The sequence below is a fragment of the Dermacentor albipictus genome, unplaced genomic scaffold (genome assembly GCF_038994185.2).
Source record: "Dermacentor albipictus isolate Rhodes 1998 colony unplaced genomic scaffold, USDA_Dalb.pri_finalv2 scaffold_19, whole genome shotgun sequence".
Lineage (NCBI taxonomy): Eukaryota > Metazoa > Arthropoda > Arachnida > Ixodida > Ixodidae > Dermacentor > Dermacentor albipictus.
In genome coordinates, this window is record NW_027225573.1 from 2750719 (window position 1) to 2773538 (window position 22820).

Below are 22820 nucleotides of genomic sequence, written 5' to 3' on the forward strand. Positions count from 1 at the left end.
TCCCTGAAGAATCTTGTACTGTGAAAGTGGAAATCGAAAAGGGAGAAACACCTGCTGAAACCTATACAGAGGCACACAACTTTGCACTAGAGACTCTAAAGTGACTCTGAAGTGAAAGAAACGGTGAGGTTCCTGTGCAGAAATTGTGGAAGAACAGTTACCTAGTGTTCACAAATAGACATGCAGTGCAAATGAACATAAGGGTTTTCAGATTCACCTCGGTGCTCAGCATTCTCGCCTATTTAATGAAAACTTTCAGGCATGCATGGGGCTGGAAAGATTAGGAAACTGGATGTAAACACCATTGACAAAGCTGTGCAATACAATGCATGCAATAGATATCCTAAGCTGCAAGCCCACAAAAAGTACACATCCCTTTTTGACATGACACAAGGCTTGTTTCAACAATGCCTTTAGACTTTTCCACTAGACTCAACCAGGCAGCAGGGATGTGGTTGTACAGGGCTCAGCAATTCAAATGCAATTCTTGAAGCGCATGGCTGCTGGAGCTTTTTATGCCTGCAGTGGGTGCTGAGGAAACCGTGCCACATGCTGATTGATTGTGGCATATGATGAAAGCGAGATCCTTTGTGAGGCATTGTAACTTCATTTGGCCCTATGAACCCGCAACCCTCACCTTTGGCGCTAAAAGCACCAGCCGCCATGCAGTCCAATTATCGCGATTCAATTGCTGAGCACAGTACATGCAGACGCTGCAGCTGATTCTTCAGTATTATGTAAAATTGTGCCAAGAAGATTGCGCATCGTGTGATATTGGTATCAGTAATTGATTTGGTGCACTGAAGCTGAAGACCTGTTTATCTAAAAAAAGCTAGTTGCACTTGGAGGTCAACATAGAATGGAAAAATGTGATGAAAAGTGTTGCCAGGGCAGTAGAGCCTGTAAATGCATTGTCTCAATCGGGATGTTTGGACAGTAGAAACTGTTTTAGATGTGCACGGAGACAACTGAAATTGCATGCCATGGAGCTACTCTTGCCATCAGCAAGAAATGCATCAGGAAAACTGACCAACTATGTACTAAATTAAATTTAACTATGGGGTTTCACAAGCTGAAATCAAGAACTGATTATGAGGCATGCTGCAGTGGGGGACTCCGGAAATTTGGACAACCTGGGGTTCTTTAACATGCACCTAAATCTAAGTACACAGGTGTTTTCGTATTTCGTCCCTATGGAAATGCGGCCGTCGTGGCCGGGAGACTGACGATGCACTAAGCACCAAGAGCAGTAAATTGGGCATCTGCACAACCGCTTACAATGAGCCCTTCCAGCAGAGATTATAATGCATGTTTGTTTGTGCTTGAGAGGCAGAAGAAACATGAAGTAAATGAAGAACACAGTCAACATGGCAATGAAAGGGGCCAGTTGTTTCTATGCTGTGGAGAATCACACAGAGCTCAAAGTCGTTGTGGTGATCAGGGCTGGGCTAAGATACTTTGCAATTGTATGATATGATACAAGATACTCGGGCAACAAGTATTTGAGATACATGTACAAGATACTACCACAATTGTATCCCATATGATACTTTCCATTGGTACCTTAAGATACTTCGATACATTCAGAAATTTCTTATTATATATTGATATAATGTTGCAGCAAATGTGTATGCACAAAAATGTTTGCTTTGAAATTTTTCAACTCCGACAAACCTTGTTGCATCAGAATGAAATGTCTGTTAGTATCTCTACATTTGTGTTTATTGCTCAAAGTTTAATATTTTCATTCCAAAACAATCTACAATATATTGTGGTTACTTTAGCTGCTTAGCATCAAACCTGTTTATGCGCTGCGCTGTCAGATTTTTGCTCATCACTATTGCAGTTGATAGGAGTCACTGCTCTGCTTGCTGACCACCTAGCGGGTTGCCATCTAATAGCGAGAACATTAATAAGAACCCTCTGCGCTGTATCCAAATAATGCTATCGAGGTTTACTTTGTCCGTAAATGTATTGCCGTTTACACATGTAACATAGTCCAAAAAGTAGCTTTGGCGCTTGCGAGCAACAATCACGTACAAAAAATAGCCGCCTTATACACAAGTCTTCTGGAAGCAGCACCATCCACATTTTGGTTCACAACAGTCAAACTTACATCCATGAGATCCTTCAAATTGCCGATGTGTGAAAGCTACTTGACACAAGGCAACCCCATTCTTACATTCTTCATAACAAAGCACCCCGCAAGAGAAACTTCATAAGTACACTACAGCAGCATCAATATTTGCGCAAAAGAAGCTGCACGCATTGACATACATATTGCAGTATGGTGGCTATCAACAAGTGCCCCGGCACTGATGCAACTAAAAACAAGAAATCAAGAAAACAAAAGGTCGGCTGCTCACGGACGTTCGCACGCTTGTTTTTGTCGAGATGAGAGTGCCACCACGCAACTCCGCTCCACCAATACAGACATGCAAACATAGTCGCCTGCCCTCGATAGACTGCTCTGGTGGAAACGTAAATGAATGTCACTGCCTTTAGTGTTTTCTGGTAATTTAGTGGTGACTGTATCAGGGGACGTATTCTGCGATAATCCACTTTGGCGACATTATCGCCTTGGCCATCAGGCATGCCGCGATTGGCTGCTTGAGCAAAATAGGATGAGCTGATTGGCTGGTGGAACACTACGTCACCCGACTTTGCTCAACCAGCCATTTAGCACAGGCCTAAAGATGATACTGTCACCGAAAGTGATCATCACAGAATGCATCCCCAGCTTGAGAAGCGGAGTTCAGGCAACGTCTATAGTTTCGCATGGTGATGTTGCAATAGTAATATCTTGTATCTTAAGAAACAGGGTACATTCATTAACGTATCGGAAATACGATACTGATACAGGTCTTGCCAGACTTATCATGATACTGCCCAGCACTGCATGGCAGTGATAGAAAGCTGTGATATGGCAGCATAAAAAATAAAACAATGCGAGTTTAATAAGCAAGGAGTACTGCAAAGAAACAATGCGTTTCACATGATGGCAGCATTTTTGTGAACTCTAATGGGTGGTGATACACACAGAAGTAGAGTTTGTCTGCAGATGTTTCTTTAAAGCAAAGCCTTCTTTGTCCCTTGTCCACACTTTGCGGGTGCCGGCTGTTGCTGTCTTGCCAACTACCCAACAACTTGGGTCACTGGGTATTTGCATGAATAAACAACTTAGTCCAATGGGTATGCACAACTTGGCATGTGCCACCAGCCATGTTTCCAAATAGATACGCTTCCAAATAGACAACGTAGGTCACCCAGTGCGTACCCGAACTGACATACCGAACAAGAGACAAAAAGTGAGGAAGCTGGCAACAAAAGCAGGGTGTGGAGAAACAAGGGAACAAAATTAGAGCATGCACCGAGCGAGGAGCGTTGAGCTGCCGAGCAGTGGAGTTCGCAACAAAAAAATTTTTAATCAGCTACAAAGAAACTGAAGTGGTCGGCACCACAAGCAGCCGAGTGCGAAGGAAGGAGTAAACTAAATGTTATTTGCACTTGCTTGGCTAATGCTACAGAGGAACTCACGTCACCATAGTCCCGCCCCCTGTTTCAGGACGCTGTATACGTGGGCTGTAGCAATCTACTGATACGAGAGGCTGTACGGGTGCTAGCAGAAGTATTTGGAACACCGGAGCTGAGAGTGATGTGCCTCCCAATGGCCTCAAGCAGCCTCAAAGCGAAACAAGAAATTGAATCACGCTTGCGCGCAGGCAGGCGATTGAGAAGTTCAATCACAATGCCCCCTTGAGGGTGCAATACGGCACTGGGACGCAGTTTGGCCGCAGCTCGCGTGTTCCAAATATTCTTGTCCGCACCTGTACCAAAGAAATAACCATGCCCAGCGCTAAGAAGAAGCTAATGAAATTCTCTAACCTTCATTGTCGTTGTGCTCGTCCTCAGCAGTTCCATTTGCTTGGGGCTCATCGGCGCAGCTGATAGCACGCGCCTTCGCGCTTCTGCTGGCAGCGTTCGCCGGTCGTGAAAAAAGCCTTCCGGGAAGGTTGTAGGCTTTGGAGGTGGAACCACGGTGTAAGAAGTATAATCGTACACCGTGGGTAGAACTCATGAGCCCCGAATGCGACCGTAGGGCATCGCATTTCCAAGCGCATGCGATGCGACGCCTTAGGACAGAACACATAGGCCGTAGGTCGTGGCTTACAAAATCGCGCTCATGGGGTTTAGCCTTAAAGGCTAATAAACCCCATGAGCGCGATTTTGTGCGCGACAGCGACGAGCGACGGGTTCGCGCGACGGATCGGGCCGTCGCTTGAACACATCGCTCGGTCTTGTCGCGCGACCGCTCGGTTTTGCAAATTAGAATCCGTCGCTCGTCGCCCGGAAGTGCTATGAGCGACTAGCCAGTAGTAGACAGCCGGAACAGGATGTACATTAGTGACGTACTACCGGTTTGCTTTCGCGCGCTTTTCGGTACACGAAACAACGAGCTGAGCAGACAGCCTCCCTGAGTCGAGCGTACTGTGCGTACTGCAGCATCCACGTTCAGCATGGCGAACGGGGACATAGATGCTGTTGAGCGAGAGCGCTGCCTGTGTGATTTGCAGCATAAAGACTACAAGTCCCGTGGCGTATGCGAGGCAGCGTGGCGGCGTGTAGCAGCGGAACTCGGAGCGGCCGGTGAGTTGTGCTTTGTCGCTGTGTACATTGTGTGCTTGGCTTCGAATTTGACTAACCCTTCTGCTGAATTCTATGCTGCTGATCCAGCCCTTTCATAAAACGTGGGCGAAGCGCTGCTTGATCACCACATTTAACCAAGCGCGAAAAAGAATAGCGAGGGAAAAGGCACCACTGCGAAATTGCGGCCCTGTAATTGCTAAAAAGAAGTGCGACCATGTGACAACCGCAGGCATGCATGTATAGAGCGAATGCTGCATTCATCGTGGCATGTGCGCGAACTGCGCACATGCCATGTACTCATTCTTTTTATACGCAGTTTCTGACGTGAGAGCCCGGTGGAAAAACTTGCGGGACACTTTCCGCCGTGTCCTCAAAGGTCGCAACGAGGCAAAGAGCGGCGCGGCCGCAGACGACAGCCTCGACGAGGACAAACAGTGGATGTTTTTCGTGGTGCTCCTTTTTCTCAAGGACAGCATGATAGGAAGACCGTAAGTTCATAATAGAAAGTTGCAGTACATATAGTGGTATTTTTTCTCTGCCATCATGCCAGCATTACAACGAATGTTGTGCCTGACAGCAAAAATATGTGCATGTATAAACCAGCTAATTATGAACAAAAAAGTTCACAGAAATAAAAGAAATGCACAGACAATCATATTTACAGTGACCTTGTGTGTGGAATTTTTAACAAGTCACACATGACAACTGAGCTTTTTCTGATGAAAGCAGTGCTTAGTAGACCTTAATAAAACATACCACATTGTTTTCTCCAGGACATAGGGAAACCTCACGGCTCCACCTGCAGAGGATTGGCAAAGTGCCAGTGCAAATGGCCACGAGTCAGCACAACAAATTTTTACTGCAATGTACGTACAGGGATGAGGCTAATGACGAGGTCAGTGCACGTGACGAAACAGAGCCTTGTTGAGGTGTGTGTTGAAGTGCCGAAGCCGCAGCCTCCAAAAAAAAAATAAGAAAGATAAATATGATGAACAAATTGATAACATCAGCAAAATTCTGGAGGAGGAGTACGATGAAATTGATCACTTTGCTGCATTCCTGGCAGCAAAAATGAAGCGTGTACCTCAGAGGCTGCATGAGGACATGCAGATGGAGTTAATGCGAGTTGTTAATAAGTACATTAATAGCGCTTGAAATTTAATTTCAAGTTTTCTTTTTCATTGCATACTTCACTGTTTAGCCAAGGAAAGTATCCTTTTTAGTACACAATTCTCAGGTTTTTTTTTTTCAGTTTTTTCAGCCTCGGGTTCTTTAACATGTACCTAAATCCAAGTGCGTGAAGTTTTTGCATTCCACCCCCCTTATAACATGCGGCCAGTGCAAACGGTAATCAAAGCCGCAACATCATGCTTAGCAGCACAACTCCACGACCAGTAAGTAACTACAGCAAGTTGCGATATATATATATATATATATATATATATATATATATATATATATATATATATATTAGAGCCATTGCCTAACATTTCCATGCCAAAAATTGTCATCAGTGAATCTGGTATTCTTGCCCTGTTGAATAACCTCAACATTACTACTAGTTCTGATCACCTTGGTTTCAATAATAAGAAACTTAAAAACGCTTCTCTAAACATTTTTCAAGTGTTATCAGCCCTGTTTTCACAATCATTATCATCTGACATTATTCCTCATGACTGGCAAATAGCCAAAGTAATACCAATTTTAAATCGGGTGATCGCTCTGTTACACTTAACTGTCGTCCTATCTCATGAACTAGCAACATATGTAAACTTCTTGAGCACATCATACATACACAAGTCATCAACTACCTAGAAGACCATGATATCATTTTCAAATACCAGCACAGTTTTCGCAGGGGTTATTCATGTGACACTCAACTCGCTGGATTTACTAACTCTATATTTTCCGAAGTTAACGAAGGATTCCAAGTTGACGCAGTGTTTCTTGACTTCTCTAAAGCTTTTATTCGCATTCCTCATGACAGGCTTCTAATCAAATTACCACACTTGATTCACCCAAACGTTCTTGCATGGATTAAAGATTTCCTCTCCAACCGACAATTCATCTGTGCTAATGGCTGTAACTCTTCTTCTGTTCCTTTAACATCTGGAGTCCCCCAGGGCAGTGTACTTGGTCCCCTACTTTTCTTAATTTTTATTAATGATCTATCCAAGTGTGTCTCATCTCGAATTCAATTGATTGTGTTAAATATCGTAATATTAGTAATGACGCTGACCGACTTTCCCTACAAACTGATCTTGATGTGGTGACCGCTTGGTGCTCTTCGTGGCTAATGTCATTTACCAACCATTTCACTTGACTTCCTACCACCTACTTTCTCAATAATGCTAGCGTAGAACTTGTGCCAAGTTACAAGTCTCTTGGCTTTCATCTTCAATCTGATTTCACTTGGCATTACCATATTAACACCGTCTTAGCATCAGCTAATTGAGCACTAGGTCTTCTTAAGGGTAACATCAAGCATGCACATTCACACTTAAAAAAACTTGCTTATATCACGCTGATGTGCCCAAAAATTGAATATGCTTGTGCCATATGAGATCCCGATCAAGCATACATTATCAACAACATTGAATCTCTGTAAAACCGTGCTGTTCGCTTCATCTTTTCCGATTATTCACGCTTCACCAGCGCCACATCATTAAAACAACGTACCAAGTTGGAACCACTATCACGTCAACGCCGTCAACCTAACCGTATTTCATAAACTTTATCACCATACCACGCTTGACGATGACTTCTTTTCACCACCCCCTGCAATCCTCCCACGCCGTGACCACGCTAACAAAGTAAAACGCAAAACGTGCCGCTCATTGCTCTACACAAAATCATTTATTCCTCGCACAATAATAGAATAGAATAACCTACCATCATGCATAGCTACTGAAGTTAACTTACCATCTTTCCAAACCTTGTTGCAAGAAAGTGGTTAGCGGTAGCAGATGAGTTATTACTTAATGTTATACGTACATATTAACATATTGTGGAAAAAAGTTCTTGTGATTTCATGAATTAGTACATATACCCCTTGTTCATATCTATTTCGTGTTCCTTGTGTGTGTGTCTATTTCATGTAGTTTTATTTCGTATATCTCATGTCTGTGTCCCCCCCTATGTAGTACCCTCGCATGAGGGCCCTTAGGGGTAATGTAAATATAAAAATAAATAATCCTTGCAAGCACTGCATAAACAGAGGTGACAATGGACATCCCTGCCTAAGCCCTCGCCGAATCATTACAGGCTCCAAAACCTGCTTTTCCCATTGCGTAATCACCCGGTAACATTTATAGATATCTTTTGAGAAATTGGTTACTCCATCTTGCACTCCTAAAGTTTCCAGAATGCCCCACAAGCCCTCTTGAAGTACACTGTCATAGGCTCTCTTAATATCCAAAAAACCCTGCTATAGGAGTCTGTGTTCCTTTTCTCCAACAAGCCCGGTCACGTATTAATTGTGGCCATGTCATCCCTGCAAACTTCTTAATCTCATCCGCCCACCTAAGGGTTGAAATATTTCATTAAAAATATTATGTAGATTTTCTATGCTTACTGACAATTCGAAATGAAGACAACACGAGAAGTTAGTACAACAAAAATTTGACCTACGCTTTGCCAGAGTACGACTTATGGTTTCTCTTCCAGATTTAGCCATGCGCCAGTAAAGTTTTTTGCCACTTAATAATTATACCTCCTGTTCCTTGTGTTTGTCATACTATTAATCAGCATTTGAAATAATGCAAAGTAGTTGATTTGATACAATGTATTGTTTGTGCAAGAAGAAATTTGCGTTTCTGTCGTCTGCTTCAGTATGTGCCCGCGCAAAGTGCCGGTACTTGAACCGCCGTAACGATGTCCTGGCGTTGCGCTTACTTGTTCTGCTTACAAAAGTACGACCCTGGAAGTGGAAAGGTGTCGTACCACAGGTGAGGGACAGAGGATACCTCATTGGGCAGCTTGCCTCAGACATCAAAAAGAAAACAGAGCAAAGTGCTCAATGTGATGAAGGAGCGAAAGTGTTAATCACTCATTGTTCCCGTGTCATTAGTTTACGCAGTTTTATTTTTGTTAAGTAAGTCAAGGTGTTCCTGTTGCATTAACGAAACTTTAAACAAATATTTTCCCACGCAATCAGAAGCGCTACAAGATAAATGTCAGACAGAAAATCAAGCATTCTTCGAAACAATTTGCCGAATGTTGAGCAAAGTCACTCCCTTAACCAGCATTCGCAGAACCCGTGGGTCGGCCCAGGATTGCATTATCTTCAAGATCGGCCCACGCTTGGGGAGTGCTTAATGCCTACTTCACCTCCGCCGCGGGTTGGCCCGGCATTGCACTGTCTCCGGGATCGGCCCACGTAGGCAATTTTTTTCTTGCCACAACACGAAAATTTCCTTGGACGATAGAGGTACAACTTCGCTGTAAAAGCAGCGAAGAGGAAGGAGAATCACAGTGCATAACATCTGTTCTGTTGTGGCTTTATTTGGATTTTTTTTTCCTTGCTTTAACTTGTGCAGGCTCCCTCTAGAAAACCCAGCTCTCTTGCACAAGTGGCTTGAAGCAATGGGACAACCAGATTTCAAACCTTCAAGTCACCACCTGCTGTGCTCCACACACTTCAAGCCAGCTGACTTCAGGAGCAGCCTGCGTAAACGCCTGCTGCTTGAAGGCGCTGTTCCATCGCAGTTTGAACATCCAAGCGCCACTGAAACCACACATGTATGCTCACATATGTAATAATTTTATTGAAACCCAGGAGCAGGCATTTTAGATTAACAATACTGGCCTAATTTTAATGTTACACAATTATTGCAAAGCAACATAAGGATAGAAGTATGTGTGTAACATGTGTAAAGACATGAAGAATGGCATAAACAAAACGATGCAGAATGCTCATCATTTTCAATATCATAATTTCCATGGCAAGGGTGGTAGCCTGAGCTCGTTGACAGGTTAGTATGTTCACAGCATAGACGAAATGGACACAATATGAATGCCACTTTTGCCAAATGGGAAAGAGGACTCATTCAGAGAGACTGTACAGTGCTGAAAGCAAAGCAGCCAGGTGGAAGTGGGACATCATTTAGGAAAGATGTTTTTTTCTGGCAGGGACATAATGTGCCCGGACAGCATACCCATTCTTTTTACCTATCTATCCTTCAGTGATCAGCCACGTAAGATTTTCTTCACGCCTGGATAGAATGAGGCATTCTTGAAACGGGGGCTTGTATCCACATGTCACAGTGGAGGGGCAGCCATTCAGCACGCACCTACGTTTGTGAATTGTTGCAATGTATACCAGTTCTGTCATTTCAACAGGCAAAAAAAATGCATAAGTTCACCATCTGACATGTGCTGTGCATGTCAGAAAAAAGAATTATATTTCCTGAATAATGTGCAGCTAACTTGCACACCCATGGCTTGAAGCAGTGTTTCTGAATGGATATGCTTGTGTGTTTCAATTAAACTATCTATTGTTGTGGTAAGATTCTGGTACTGCACGTCTGTGTTCGTGCTAAAAACATTAAAGTGTATTGGTATGGTTTTGATGTAGCCTTTCTGTCTAGTGTAAAGTATGTTCATGAATTTGAAGGTAGAATGTGTAATGTGTCTAGGCTGCAACGTGCTCCCTTGCACACATAACGTCAGTTTTATCATCCCTTCTAGGATGTGCCACTGTCCAGCAGTCGTGCAGTCCTGGCCAAGCAACCGTTCCCAACAAGCACTGACCATTCACCAAAGCTATCAAGCAGTGCTCCAGCTACAGCATTCAGCACTTTGGACCATGAGTGCTGCTCGCGCGATTGTCTGGAAACCAAAGTGAAGAGGTTGGGAGACATGCTGACAACCGCTAGAAAAAAGATAAAGGCACTTGGAATGAGGACAGCTCGAGTCAAAGAGAAAAATGAGAGCCTGCAGGGTATCATAGCAAACATGAAAGAAAGGAACATTCTCTCAGATGAAGCAGAAAGGAAACTGAAAGAATTTGGAAACCTGCCGTTATAAACTATACAGAGCTGGAGTAAAAATGCCAGACAAAAGCCTCGTGGGAGAAGGTACAGTGATGAGCTGAAGAAGTTTGCATCAACAGTGCATTACTGCTCTCCACGAGCATACGAGTACCTGAGCACATTGTTTCCCATGCCAAGTGTACAGGCCATCAGGAAGTGGCTCAGGGTCCTGCAAGGGTGGCCGGGCTTCGCTGCTGAAGTTTTGGAAGACTTGCAGGTTTGTCACAATAATGATGCCCCAAGGGAGCGCCTGTGTGGCATTGTGCTCGATGGTATGAGTATACAGAAAGCTTGCGAGCTTGACACTGCAACTGGCTGCCTCATTGCATTTGTTTAGCTGGGTCATAGCCAAGAGCCCAGTGATGCAGATGATGTGCCATTGGCCACTGACGCACTTGTCTTCATAGTGGTCGGACTTGCAGCACCCTGGAAGAAGCCATTTGGTTATGTTCTGACTGCTGGTCTCTCTGGAGAGGTGCTCAAGAACCTGTTAATTGAAGCAATCCACTGCATCAGTGAATGTGGGCTGCAAGTTGTGGCTGTTGAATGCGACGGCCTTGCTGCCAATGTGACTATGGCTAAGCTACTTGGCTGCCGTGTGCACAAGCAGTCATTCGAGGCACTCAAGGCTTTTTTCCCACATGCAAGCAACGCAGAGGACATCATCTTCATGATTTTTGATGCCTGCCATGGGCTAACGCTTCTGCGGAACCTGCTTGGCGATAAAGGTGCTCTCTTGAGCAGCACCTACGGGGTAAGAAATGTCACTTTTCACATATGTGCTGTAAAAAAATGCACTCATCGATGAAAGGCTCCATTTCACTGATAAATCTTACCCGCCGTGATTGCTCAGTGGCTATGGTGTTGGGCTGCTAAGCACGAAGTCACGGGATCAAATCTCGGTCGCGGCAGCCGCATTTCGATGGGGGCGAAATGCAAAAACACCTGTGTACTTAGATTTAGGTGCAGATTCAAGAATCCCAGGCGGTCCAAATTTCCAGGGTTCCCCACAACGGCGTGCCTGATAATCAGAAGGTGGTTTTGGCACGTAAAACCCCACAATGTGATAAATCTTGTTTTTTCCGTGCCTGTTGTGTTTAAATGAGGTTTATGCAGGTTCGAAATTTCTATCTTGGGAGCGGCATAATCCATGCTGCATTGACACTGCGGTTTCTCTTAACACATGCTTTTCAAAAATCTCCCGGCTCGGCATTCATGCTTTTTAAAATGCAGCTAGTTTTTTTATTAGTAGTTTAGGAACTACTCTACTCAGAGTAAGTATAAGGACCATAATGACATACACAGGCAAGCCATTATTTTATATCTTTTAGACAAACAACTAATTTTTCTGAAGTGTTGGCTATTCTGCTATTGCTGGCTGTAGTTATAGACTTTATTAATACCTAACTAGTTTCTTATGTTAAATTCAAAAGCCATTTAGACAAATTACCTCATAGACAGATACTGTGCAGTTTTAAAAACTACTAAGCAGTAGTTGTGTACACTCAGTTTGTCCAATATTACTATTAGTCTTTTTTTCACTATTCATCACTGTTGAAGCGCTGATAACTCGTTGAGACAACCAACGGGATACCTCCTTAAACTGTTTAGTAACCTAGCGCAGCATCAAGAAAGTGGGTGATAATGATCATTAGGGGCAGAGGATTTTTGCTGGCGTCACTAAAGGCCTCCCTTCCTACTCTCGGGAACCAGAGGCTGAGGCAGCATCCCACTTTTGGAGCAGCACTGAAGGGAACAAGTGTAGTAACACCATAATGCTTGTTGGGAGCTTAATTGCATATTGCATATGGTTGCTTACCTAGTTCTGCAAATATTAAACAATGTTAAAAAGAACGAAGTGCACTTGGTGCCAATGCTACAAACAAGGTGGTAGGTTGTATGTAACTGTACAGCACAATTATAGAAGGAACTCCAAATGTGATAGGATTCACACAATGATGATACCAACAGCATCAAGTCTGGCTTTCAATTAAGTCTATCGATTTCAATATGCACAGGAGACAATATATCAGAAGAGACACATGGATTTCTAATAATACACTGGCACCAAACAAAACACTCAAGTGGGTGAAGACAAAAAGGCACTGTACTATCAGAATAAGAATGAGCTTTTATTATGCATCAGATATGTTACATCTACATGGTATTTACAGTTATCTATCACTTGCAGCATCTGTGGTCCCAATAAACTAGCAATAAGAACATGTCAATGGTACTTAATTACAGAATTACACAAGTCACACAAAAACAAGAAGCTTGTGTTAAAACATGTTAATAGTGCTGGGTTCATTAAGGTTAGGTGGCAACAAAATCCAAAACTTACAGAAAACTTAGCAGAAGAGTTCCTGCTGTTAGTCTTGGCCGTAGGAAGCAAACAGTTACTATAGGAAGCAAGTCGCGTGCATCCAGAATGGGGAAGGTGCCTTTCCTGTAATAATTTAAGATGGACCTTTTCATTGTAGAATCTGTTCACCGAGTGAGCATTTGTGGAGCTTTTTGCACAGATATACTGTGAATATGTAGATGTAAGCAGACATATTTAGTTGTAGAGTAATGTCTTAGGGTTAGCAAAGAAGCAATTGCATTGCTGCGTCCTTTTATATCACAAAGAGTGCCGTGGAAGCATGTCGAGGTGCTGCAAGAGCTGCAGGAGAAGGAAGGCCTGCGCGCAGCTATCAAGCTGTCAAAGACACACAGTATTTACTACCAACAGGTGAGGCAACCCTAAAATAATGCATGTATAACTTCTGCCGATCTTCCTTCCTCGCCTCCAACAGGTCATGAAAGTGCAGTTGGCAGCGCAGACGTTCAGCAGCTCCGTCAGCAAGGCGCTGGAGTTTGCTTCTTTGCTGAAGCTGCCAGGCTTTGGCAACAGCATGGGCACTGCCAACTTCATAACCATGGTGGACCGGTAAGGGTACTAATGAAGCATTTTCCATGCATGCTATGTCCATTTCAGTAAATATGCTGTCCTAACATTAGCTAGAGTGAATGTGCTAGGCAAGCATTTCATACAAATCGCATGTGGATTTCTAATGGCATAGGTTCTGGTTTTCACAAGCTATACAACGTTTTATGAAGCGATGCATGCAGCTCATTACAGAAATAACTCCTTAGGTGCTATTTCCTCTCTATATGAAAACCTGGCTTATGCACACGGCCAAACATAGAAATATTAATAGCTGAAACAATGGTGCAGTAGGCCATGTAAGCGTAGCGTGCAACACCAAGCAAGGCCTTGAGTATATAATGCTGCCTTCAGTGGGGGGGGGCTTCAGCTTTCATGCGAGTGCATGCTAGAATAATATCATGTGACCGTTTCTATGAAATTAATGTTAGCATTTAACTGCGCTAGCAGTTTTTTTCATGAACTACAATTTCAAACATGGTGTCACAACATAAGCACACTTATAGGCACAGAAAAGAGAGGCCAGGTTCGAAGTGTAAGTAGAGATGAAATGTGGAAGGCTTTGCAAGATAAGTTGGGGAGAAGAGAATGGAACAACGGTGGACTCGATGGACCAGCTGAGATACTGTACATAAAATACTAGTAATCATGAACATGCACACTGCGAAATTTCAAATGCACCAGAAATCTAAAGGGACACTTACATAGTACTACACCATTATCAATAATGTTGGTTGTCCATAATTTGAAAAAATAGAAAAAAAATAATGACACATTAATTTGCTGTCTGTATTACACAGAAAAATCACTATGATGATAAGAAAGAAGCAGAGAGACATGCTAAGTAAGATGCACAGTGCTGACCAAGGCAATATGTATTAAATGAAAAGATGTTTCAGTTCCCTCATGAGAGCCTTGTACACAATCACTGGCTGTTCACAATGACTCGCTTATGACCTTGTTAAAGACGACCTAGTCAATGTGAACAAGGCACCCGTGGGAGAGTCAAAGCCAATCTTGTTTCAATACATATTGCCTTGGTCGTCACTATGCTTATTATGTAGCATTTTGTCTCCCTGCTTCTGTCTTATCACCATAGTGATTGTTATGTGTACAGACAGCAAACTGATGCGTCATTAGTAGTATACTTTAATTATGGACAGCCAACATTACTGATTGATAAGAAAAGTATTAAACAACCAATGTAAGTTGGAAATGTGTTGTCCTATTGCTTGAAGGAGGATAGCACATGTACCTCTTAATTTTATGTACATTTATTGTTACTTTATTTATGTTGCAGCATGACCGAATTTTACTGATGGTTTCCTTGCTTCTATGTGTCCATTCCCTCACTCAATAACAGGCATTTGATATAATGTCCACTTCATCATTAATGTTGCACACATTAATCAGATTGAGCTCAGGACCCGGGCATTTCTTAAACAAATGTAATGCACAACTTGGTGACTCATTAGAAATAATAAGTGTCTACTGACACATGTCTGAAGTTAGTGCTTTGGCATCACCCATTAGACACATCCCAGCATTCATGTGTCTGCACTGTCTCTATCTCCCTGAAAGGTTGTGCCAGTTCTTTTCCCCCGAGGTATCTATACCAACTTGCCGAAATGTCAGCCATTTTTTACAGAACTGAGAAGACATGTTGGGCCGATACAGAAAAAGGGCAATGTAAGGTGTCTTGTAGAAGCTGAATTCCTGTAGCAGTGTGTTCTCATGACGCTGAAAACAACACTGTCTTGAATAATGCCAGCATGCCATAAGGTAATCATTAAGAATGTTGCTCATATTTTGTCAGCCATTTCAATGTGAAACATATGGTAGCTAGCAATAGAATTTGGATGGATTGCAATTGTTAGGTCTGCTGGTCCACTGCAGTCATAGTCATAGACGTATTCCTGCTAATAATTATCAAAAACACTGCGTGGGTTCTCCTGCAAGTGCTGTATGATCGAAATTATCCACCTCTGATGCATACGAAATTCATCATTCCCCTGTAAGCATTTGTATGAAACCTTGTAAAAGAATGGAAAACAGTTTTTAAACCATGCACCAACCATGCATTAACAGAAAAGAAAATGTGCACATTTATGTTTACGTCTTTCCATGCAAGTAGCTGTAAATGTGCATTGTCAGCGAAGCACACAAATGTATACTCACACATATACACATAATGCACTGGAATGTGTACGAATAAGAAGAAAGGAAAGTGAGGGCCCGATTCTTATTAGTCTTATAGTAAGAAGCGAACAAAGACGCCAAGGACTGCATATGGGAAATTACATGTACTTAATTGAATTAAAGAAATGATTTAATGGAAATGAAAAGGATGTTCCACATCCCCCGTCAAGGCTGTGAGGTGTGGCATTGGCTAAGACTCCCAGCTTTTGTTCTAGTAGATAAACATAAATACCCTAGAAAATGGACGGCAAAACGTCGCCATAGTAGCTGAGTTGGTAATAGTTTTGCAGGCGCAATACTGAGATGTGGATTCGTGCACCACTTGCAGCCAGTTCTTTTTTTTTTCCACTTTCATTTCCATTAATTTATCATTTCTTTTATTTCATCAATAAGTACATGTAATTTCCCCTATGCTGCAGTTGGTCTCCTTGTTTGTTGGCTTCTCGTGTCATATGAATGTCTGTGTAACTCTGAGACTTATTCATGAGAAAAACTACTCATGTGCTGTGTATGCTGCATTACAGGTGTAAGCACATGCAATGTTTCTATTGTTTTCAGTATATGGAGATATCATCCAAGCAATAAGTGCAGCAACAATGTTTCATTTAAATGATTAGAAAAGTGCTTCATTTTGATGCTTATAAAAAAAAAATTATGAACAAATAAAAAGAGCAGCAATCTTATCCTTTCAAGGACTTGTTTGTGTTTCGTACCTGAGCCTGGTGCTTATATGTCTGTTAGGGACACCACAACAGCAAGTGCATTTTTGCAAACTAACCCGTACAGGTAAAATATGTTGTAGGCATCATGGACACTTTACTTTGCTGACAATGTGCATGTGTAGGAAGCATCTTTCAGAAATTGCTGGGTCGCGTAATCTGGTGCTACAGTTACCATTTCCTTTCCAGTGCATTCGACCTGCTGAGCTCCAGCAATCCTGTCGCCACTGGCTTCAAGGCTCCACTGCGGCCATCAGCGTTCACTTCTGCGACTGGCCAATGAAAGGATCGTCGCCCAGGATGGCAGGCGAATGTCTGTGATTGCACTGGCATTCACACTCAAGGGTGTCTACCAGCTGGCAGAAAGGCTCTTTGGTGCTGACCTGTGCAAGTAAGTGCATAGGTAGATGTAGCGCACAGGTGGCAACATAAGATGGTAAAAAGACAAAGTTTGCCATGACATGAAATAACGAACAATAATTTCAAGACAGACTGAACAATTCAAACTGTCTTACGACGCGTTAAGGGTGTTCCTTGTACTGTTTTCAAGAAAGCGGAGGCTGCTTAACACGTCCAGAATACAAATGCTCCGAGTATCTCCAAGTAACGGCAAACAACATTACATTGGTCCTGTCCAGCTACGTGGCATTTGCATCTTCTTAAATTTTGGTGCATGGTAGTTGGGACGCTATATTTTGTGCACTCATACAGCAACTCATCTTGGGTCCCTTTACAGCCGTGTTACACTTATCCTTAGAATGTAACAGTTCCATTGCAGCTGATAACCACTTTAATGGTGCTGTTTGGTGATATGCACCTCTTGTGCCACAAAAGCACTGCATATTTATTTACACAGAAAAGATTTTACAAATGCTGTCATAGCCACTCGTAACAAATGGAAGATGGTACCAGATTTTATTCGATATACCAAGCATTTTATTGTATTTCAGGTTGACTATTCTCGCTTCTTGTTTAGTGTGAATTCCGACATCATTTTTAATGGTGCACTCATAAGCAACAGAAGAAGCCAATTGACCTGCTAGGTGCAAAAGGCAATCATTATAAAAAATGTGTTAGTAATGATTACTCTCAGTTGAAGACACCACATTGCTATATATTGCCATTTGAGAGGAAATTAATGTTACATGAAAACATAAGGAGCACACTTACAAAACAACCCAGTCATATTTGCCTCATGTATACGTATTGCACACATGGGACCTGCTATAATGAAATGCATATATTTATCGCTTGCTGTCCTCAAATGTGAATGCTTTGCTTTGTTGCGACAAAAGCCTGACATAACAAAAAAACTGCTTCACATGCACATTATTATGCCAGTTGCAGTTAAAGAAAGTACAAGGAAGTACAGGCAAGGGAAAGCGTTTGTACAAGATCAAGAAGTGCTGCTTTGCCCAGGTGCCAACTCAACATGTATCAGAACCGTAAGCACAATGCCAAAAGAAATGAAAGAATGAATACTTTGGGTTGTGGTGAAGATACGAGTTGGCAGCACAAAAGCAAGTGGCAGTTCAGAATATGTGTCGTTGAAAAAAAATATAAAGAACACATTTTGCAATTTCAACGCATGTATTCAGTGGCTCATAAAATTACGAACAAATCTTTTCCTGACTAGTTTTAAGTGTGCAACATAAAGCGGCAAGGCCCTAACTTGCCTGTTGTTTGCAGGTACATCTGCACGAGAAACCTGAACCAGGACCCCCTGGAAATGTGCTTTAGTTGCATAAGCGAGCGAGGTGGCTGGAATAACAACCCTTCAGCGACGCAATTCCGGCACGCCTACAGGCAGACCATAGTACATGCAGCTGTTCTCGGCTCAAAGAATGCCAACGTCACTGCACAGACTGAGGGGATATGCCTTTCAAGAAGCCAGGGGCAACACAGCAGCAATTTGAGCAACAGCTATGAAGAGCAGTCAGCTGCAATGGCGGATGCTCTGCTCGAGCGCGACTATTTTGCTCTGAGCGAATATGCCAGTGAAGTAAGTAGTCTGCTACATCGGTGGCTTCGTGGTTAGTGCAACCAGCAAACACCTTCACTGTGCAGCAGTGCTCACCAATGACACTGTGACTATCTTGCTCACGTTCATAAAGGACAATGGTGGTCTCATAGAACCATCGCACTTTGTGCATGCAGCAATGTGTGCAGCGGAGACAGTGCTACGCCAAGGCACCACAACAGAAGACAACATTCACAAGCTAACTCTTGAGGCCTTCCAACAATTCGTGAAGCAACATGAAGTCGTGCTTCACGATTGCGCACACTACTCTGAAGACCCGCGGCATGCGATAAGCCTCACAAAAGTGCTCCAAAAAAAAGTATATCACTCTCCGAATGAAAGAAATCTGGTAGGCACCGCACTGAGCAGAAGCACGGTGCATACCTCAGGCATGTGCTCACAAAGCGTGTACTATTTGCTCACCAGTGATTGACCAAGCGAGTCAACCTGAGTGGAGAGATCCTACATTGTGCACACAAGTCATATAATCTTTTGTGACGAGACAACTTCTGCAAGGACTGCAAGAGTTGTTGTTCATGTGTAGTGACGATACCTGACTTCTGTGATGAGCCAAGTGACGCAAAGGCAGCAGAAGAGCTGTCACTTTTGTGTATTTGCATGACACTGAACTCATGGCTCCGCCAATTCTGATGCAAATGACCCAGTGGCTGCATTATGGGGCCATTACAAAAATTATGGGGGGAGGGGCAAGATTTGTTCAGCCCCACCACTCTTGCCTCCTCGTGGTTCCCCTGGGAAATGCTGGGACTCTGACACTGGATTAACCCCAGTAGGCTAAAGAGAGTGGAAAGCAATAGTTAAATAGACACTAGAGCTAAAGCCTCTTTGTTGTTGCAATGCCTCGTGGAGCAGGCAAGTACAATTTCCACATAAAATTTTATAATGCAAGAACAATGCTTTGTGAAACACACACTGTTCTAAAAGAAGGAAAGCAAAGTATGAGGTTATATTACATGTGGAGCTGCTTTAGGTATTCTGGCATAGCAAATTTGTCTAATAAGTTACCACACAAAGCTCTTGGAGTCCCATTTATGGACATTGAGCCGAAGCAGCCTACCTGCTAGAGCCTCACAGCAAATTTAATCAAATTGCTGTGGCTACCAAATGTAATTAGAAATTACTGATTTTGGCAATGCCCACTTCCTTCCTCTTTACCTCACCAATGTAAGGCTAATAATTTGCGTTAGTTTTAGGTACCTACCGATGATGCAAACTGTGCTAGGCCACTCGCGACAACATGAACTATTCTTACCACGACAGAACGCGATTGCTTATAGGCACGGCATGATGGAACAGTACAGCATTAAACAACACAGTAAACGTGACAGAATCGAATCATGCAGCAATTCCATTTTGTTTATCAGCAGTGGTGCAGCACGAAATCATGTGCAGTTCCTCTGAGTCACAAAGCTATAACAGGCCCAACCAGAGTCAGTGCGATCCATTTCAAGCTGGCAATGCTTTTCGGATATCCCTAACTGCACTAGTTAGGTTCAATAAAAACAGTGAATTTTCCTTTCTCGTGTTGTAACATTTGCCTCTGGACTCTCCGCCCTTTTAATTAACACAGCTAGTCGCCCGAAGAATTCATTTTTCTTTTTCAGGGTTTGCCTGTCAAACACGTTGACAGGGCCAGCGCCTCAAAACAATAAGCGCCTCTACACACTGCATAAAAAGCGTACTGTACAAACTTCCACGGCTATGCAGAATACAATAATTTTGTGACATCTCTGCTGCATGATTGCTCACAACGTTTGTGTTTTGTGGGTCACCGAGGGCTTCATTTCTCGCAACAAATGTATGGGTGCAGCGCTATAAAGTCAGTACTCTGCCATTCTTTTGAAACAAAATCATTACAAAAAGAACCACTTCAGCTGTTTATGTGCACTGTCCCTGCAGTCTGCAGCCGAGGCAAGGTGGCCATGGCAAAGTGCCCGTCTCCAGTTTGACCAATAAACTCACGCACAATTGCTTGTACAGTACATTACTGCCACATTAGCGTATTTGTAACAATGGAATGATACACACCTTAAGCCGCTGCACCACAAAGTCAGCGGTCGCAGAGGCCGAGACACGCCAGGCAGCAACAAACGAACGGCATGGAGAACGACAAACGAAAACAAAACTCGCCTCCAATGACCAGAGTGAGGTCCATCTCGTTGGCGTCTTGCCACAGGTTGTGGACGTGGGCTGGGAGAACACCACCATGGAGTTCGGCAGCGACCACTACATTCTCGAGACCAACTTCAAGCTGTCTCAGAGTAGTGTCAGGGAATTCACGTTCATTGATTGGGACCATTTTCGCACGATTCGCAAAGAACCCGGCAGAGCCAGGGCATCTGCCACTCTCGCAAGTCTGCGCAGGGTCCGAACGGAGTCACCAACAGAATGTTGAGCAACCTCAACGAAACGTCGGTCATCGTTCTGACCGACAAGGTTAAAGGGTCCTGGAAGAGCGGCGTTGTTACTACAGAATGGAAAATGGCCAGCACGGTGCTTGTTCCCAAGCCCAGCAAGGCCCCGAACATCGAGAACCTCGGGCCGATTTCTCTAACCTCCTGCGTCGGCAAGCTCATAGAGCGCGTCGTCCTCAACAGGCTCAACGGGTACCTTGAAGACGAGGTTTCCTTGTACAACATGATCGGCTTCCGCGCTGGACTCTCCATGCAGGATGCCATGAAACTAATCAGAGTGTGGATGGCCGTTCCAGAGACGTCAAGGCTCTGCTCGGTCTGGACCTCAAGAAGGCTTTCGACAACATGCTCCACACCTTCATCATGAAGACAATTTTAGACCTGGGTCTCAGTTCCAGATTCCACGGCTACGTGTGCTCTTTTCTAATGGACAGGAAGGCCAAGCTTTGTATTGGGGACTTCCGCTCTGACAATGTGCCTCTTGGAGGGTGGGGCACTCCTCAGGGCTCTGTCATCTCCCCCACACTTTTTAACATCTGCATGATTGGTCTTTCTGAGAGGTTGGCACCTATCGAGTACATCAAGCACCATCTACGCCGACGACATCACCTTATGGTGCATCGGCAGAGTCGAAGAAGCCATGCAGGAGGCGATCGACGTGATCGAGGAGTATCTCCGGCCCATGGACTTCCATGCTCCCCCGCCAAGTCGGAGCTTATGCTTTACAAAAAAGAGAAGGGAGGCAGACCCAAAGATTGGAAGCTATTCTCCGAAAGCGGCATCAGTCTTCACCCTTGTGACGGGGGGGTGATACCCAGGCTCGATGTTATTCTGGTCCTGGGCATGTTCGTTGAATTCACAGCGGGAACGGAACGGCTCTCCGCAAGATCATCGCAAAGACGGACAACGCTTTCAGCCTTGTTCGCAGAATTGCAAACAGGCACCAAGGCATGAAGGAAAACAATTTCCTCAGGCTCATCAATGCCTTCATACTATGCCACTTCACGTACACGATTTCTATGCACAACTGGCTCAGAGCGGAGCGAGACAAGCTCAATGCTCTCATCCGCAAAGCAGTCAAAAGGGCTCTCAAGCTACCCATCGGGACCCATACCGAGGATCTCCTCAAGCTGGGGGTGCATAACACCGCCGAGGAGATTGCCGAAACACAGGAACGCGCTCAACTCACTCGCCTGAGCACCACAGCGGCAGGTAAACGCATCCTCGAAGAGCTGAGTTACCACCCTGCGGGATTCCCGATGGTCAGTATCCCGATCCCTAAGTGCATTCGAGACAAGTTTGAAGTGACCCCTGTGCACCGAAACGTCCATCCTTTCCACAACGAGGGCAGACGCAAGGCCCGAGCAGCAGCCATCCTCAAACAGATCAAGCAACGAGACATTAGAGCAAGCTTCGTTGACACCGCAGAGTACAGCGATGAGAAGACCTTTGTCGTCGTTGTGGTCGACTCCAGCGGCAAGATTTCCAATAGCACCTCCATTCGGCCCTCCAGACCCCGGAGTCGCCGAGCAAGCCACGATCGCCCTTGCCCTGCTAGACGGTCGTGGGTCAGAGATTTATGGCGATTCGAAAACGGCAGTTAGGGCTTTTCAAATAGGTTGCATCACCAAGCAAGCTGCTCATCTTCTTAGCGGCTCGAGTCCATATGCTCTCATGCATAGTTCAATCCCCTGGTTTCCCGCTCGCGTAGGGTCGGTAGAGGGTGCTCCCCTAGACCTCAATGAGTCTGCTCACGAGGCTGCGCGTGACCTCACCGACCGCGCTTCCTCTGTAAGGAGCGTCAAGTCCCCTCCTCCTTGCGGCCACAGGGACGCTCCC

General features: G+C 44.1%; 1 protein-coding gene and 1 long non-coding RNA gene across 2 annotated transcripts in view; one reads left to right on the forward strand and one right to left on the reverse strand.

The window, feature by feature from the left end:
• LOC139052140 (uncharacterized) overlaps positions 1-4347 on the reverse strand; it is a 36696-nt gene extending 32349 nt beyond the window's left edge. The window contains exon 1 of the long non-coding RNA XR_011509728.1: positions 3886-4347. This is a non-coding gene — a long non-coding RNA (uncharacterized lncRNA). The remainder of the gene's footprint in view (positions 1-3885) is intronic.
• Positions 4348-4517: 170 nt separating this feature from the next.
• On the forward strand, positions 4518-20083 carry LOC139052188 (THAP domain-containing protein 1-like). The gene is made up of 7 exons (XM_070529263.1): positions 4518-4647; positions 4964-5135; positions 9186-9387; positions 10336-11433; positions 13478-13611; positions 16716-16917; positions 18216-20083. Exons 1-4 carry the CDS (start codon positions 4518-4520, stop codon positions 10672-10674), a joined length of 843 nt encoding a protein of 280 aa, XP_070385364.1. The 3' UTR covers positions 10675-11433; positions 13478-13611; positions 16716-16917; positions 18216-20083.
• Positions 20084-22820: the final 2737 nt, after the last annotated feature.